General features: G+C 47.2%; 1 protein-coding gene across 1 annotated transcript; it reads right to left on the bottom strand.

Annotated features, from left to right (window-relative positions):
• Positions 1–1,114: 1,114 nt before the first annotated feature.
• Positions 1,115–2,104, bottom strand: LOC137820690 (uncharacterized). Its single transcript, XM_068624879.1, has 2 exons — positions 1,894–2,104; positions 1,115–1,602 (listed from the first exon to the last, which is right to left on the bottom strand). The coding sequence occupies exons 1-2, from the start codon at positions 2,102–2,104 to the stop codon at positions 1,115–1,117; spliced, it is 699 nt and encodes a 232-aa protein (XP_068480980.1).
• Positions 2,105–3,020: the final 916 nt, after the last annotated feature.

Below are 3,020 nucleotides of genomic sequence, written 5' to 3'. Positions count from 1 at the left end.
AGGGCCCCCTGCGGCTCTTGTAGGTAGTCTTTCAAGAAACCACTCCTTACCAGCTCATCCAACTGGAACCCCAATGCCAAACAGTTGTGCAGGTTGCGGCCAACGACTTGTTGGAACTCGCACCAAGCATTTTTAATGGGGCCTAGCCTCTTATCAGTCTTTGGTGGAGGCTTTAATCTGCTGGCCACGTTGGGGATGGCAATCAGCTCCTTAAGGTCCACCTGAAAACTATGTTGGGTGGGGTGTTTTCCCTCGTGCGTGCCCTGGTTTGGGGCTTATCTTGCTTCGTAGGTGGATGTGCTCCCGGGGCTTTCTTCTTTGTTGTGGCCTCATGTATCCTCATAGGTTGAGGACAACCAGTTTCCCGAGGTCGAACAGGGCAAATGCTACCGCGTTTTTCTGTGACCCAGTCCTCTGTGATGATGTGCGCCACAGCTCGACGCCTAATCTCGCAAAACGTCTTTGGGCGACATCTTATCAGCGAGTCACTTAAGGGTCCTGGCAGCACTCCCTTGCTGAAGGCATGCACCGTCATGTCTTCGTCCTTGGTGTGCAGTTTCACCACTTGTACTCCAAATAAGTTTAATAATCTTTCAATGACTCTCCCTGATATTGCCTTACGTCAAAGAGATCGTAAGAGACAGGAGGGGGAGCCCGGTTGATAATGTACCATTCTCTGAACAGTGTTGCGAATTGATCGAACGAAGTAACATGTCCGTCAGGAAGACTGATAAACCAGTCCAACGTTGTGTCTGCCAGCGTACTCATGAATAGCTTACAATGCACGACATCGGAGCCTCCTGAACGCTGTGATATGCGCCTCTGGGTCCTCTACACTTGTGAAGGTGACCTTCAGGCCTATGAACGTGGCTGGTATAACAATGTCCATGATCACCTGAGAGAACGGCATGGGGCGAGCCCTAACTAGCATTGGTAGGGCCTGCTCATCCACGATATGCTCTCTTACATTCTGTAAATTCCTGCGCAGTTCCTTACTGGTTTTGCGCAACTCTTCGTTGCTCGCTTGTGACGCGGCCAGATCGACCTGGTAACGGTCCTGATGGACTTTGGACGCCATTACCGCCTGTTGAAGGGCACGTATGGTCTCCATGAGTTATTGCATGGTGACGTTGTCCCCTCCTTCTGGCGCAGCTGAGCCTTGCCTCGTGTTCCTCATGTTCCTCATGTTGTTGGGTGGCTCTCCACACGATTGTGAATGAGACCTAGTTTTATCGGGCCCCACGGTAGGCGCCAAATCCTTGGATGAGAGCTCTACCACGAAGTCTGCATATACTTGGCCTTTGATCGGCCCTCGGGGTTCGTACTGTATATCGAACTCAGACAATTCAACCGTCCAACAAACCATCTGACTTGCAATGTCGGGCTTTTGAAGAACTTTATGGATAAGTAGGCCAGTCACCACGATCACAGTGAATCTTTGAAAATAATGGTGAAGTCGTTGAGCTGTGAACACCACAACAAGGGAAGCTTTCTCGATGGCTTGATATCGAGTCTCTGGTCCTTGCAACACCTTGCTTATGAAATAGACTGACTTCGGGATCTCCTCCTGATCTTGAAAAATGACCGAGCTAATATCCCAATCTATTATTGAAAAATAAAAACGAATAGGGATTCCCGAAATTGGTTTACCGAGAACGGTGGGACTTGCCAGGTATTCCTTTAACTTGGTGAAAGCTCATTTGCACTCACTAGTCCACACAAAATGGTTGTTCTTCTTAAGACACTGGAAATAGGAATACCCCATATCACCATTGGCTGACAGAAAATGAGATAGGGCGGCCATGCGCCCGGTTAACTACTCTACCTCCTTCACATTAGTTGGGCTTCTCATCACTATGATCGTTGCACACTTGTCAGGGTTTGCCTCTATACCTCTTTCAATTAACAAGAAACCAAGAAACTTCCCTACTTCAACCCCGAACACACATTTATTTGGATTAAGCCTTAGATTATACCTTGCTATAGTCGTGAATAACTCTTTCAAGTCAGCCACATGTTGGTCTTCCTTTTCTGACGTGATGACCATGTCATCCACGTATGCCTGAACGTTGTGGCCGAGCATTGGTGAAAGGATTCGGTCCATGAACCTTTGATAGGTCGCGCTAGCATTTTTCAAGCCAAAGGGCATGACCTTGTAGCAGTAATTGACGACCTCAACCATAAAAGTTGTCTTGCACTCGTCCCTCGGATGCATATGAATTTAATTGTACCCGGAAAACGCATCTAGAAAAATTAACATATGACATCCTGAGGCATTGTCTACCAAGGAGTCTATGCTCGGTAGGGGGTAAGAATCCTTGGGACAAGCCTTATTCAAGTCAGTGAAGTCAACACACATCCTCCACTTCCTGTTTTCCTTTTTTCACCAACACAACAGTTTCCAACCTCTCAACGTATTGGATCTCCCTGATGTGGCCAACTGCAAAGAGTTTCCTAGTTTCTTCTTGGATGACGAGACGTTTCTCTTCATTGAACTTTCTTCGTCTCTGGACCACGGGCTTGACATTTTCATCCATGGTAAGTCGATGGCACAAGAAGTCTGGATCTATTCCAGGCATGTCGGCAGAAGACCATGTGAAAGCGTTTATATTCACTGATATAACCTCGACTATTCTATTCAATCCTCTAACTCTTTGTCCAACGAGGTGCCAAACTTGAATTTCTTCCCCTTTATCTCTCTCTCTTGAACCTCTCCAGCAGGTCCAAGTCGTCTTTCATCACTAATATATGCCTTTGCTATCCACCTTGGCTCTCCTGCTTGGGCGGTAATTGTGTAGGATCCCCTACGATTTTTCAAACTGCTCTCATAGCACTTTCGTGCCGTCTTTTGATTGACCTTTATAGTAATTACCCCTCATTTCGACGAGTGCAACTTCATCTTCATGTGGGCGGTCGAGGCTACCACACCCAACCTATTCAAGGAGGATCGCCCCAAAAGAAGTTGTATGCAGAGGATACATTGACGATGATGTGCTTGATAGTAATCGTTATGGCTGCAT

Source organism: Phaseolus vulgaris, chromosome 9 (assembly GCF_000499845.2).
Source record: "Phaseolus vulgaris cultivar G19833 chromosome 9, P. vulgaris v2.0, whole genome shotgun sequence".
Classification (NCBI taxonomy): domain Eukaryota; kingdom Viridiplantae; phylum Streptophyta; class Magnoliopsida; order Fabales; family Fabaceae; genus Phaseolus; species Phaseolus vulgaris.
The sequence above is the reverse complement of the archived record's forward strand: the minus strand, read 5'-3'. Positions and strand labels throughout refer to the sequence as shown.

Coding starts and splice junctions, on each gene's coding strand:
- LOC137820690 (XM_068624879.1), bottom strand. CDS start 2,104: ATGGACCGAATCCTTTCACCAATGCTCGGCCACAACGTTCAGGCATAC. Junction 1,603..1,893: donor TTTCTTGTTAATTGAAAGAG/GTATAGAGGCAA, acceptor TTTCAATAATAG/ATTGGGATATTAGCTCGGTC.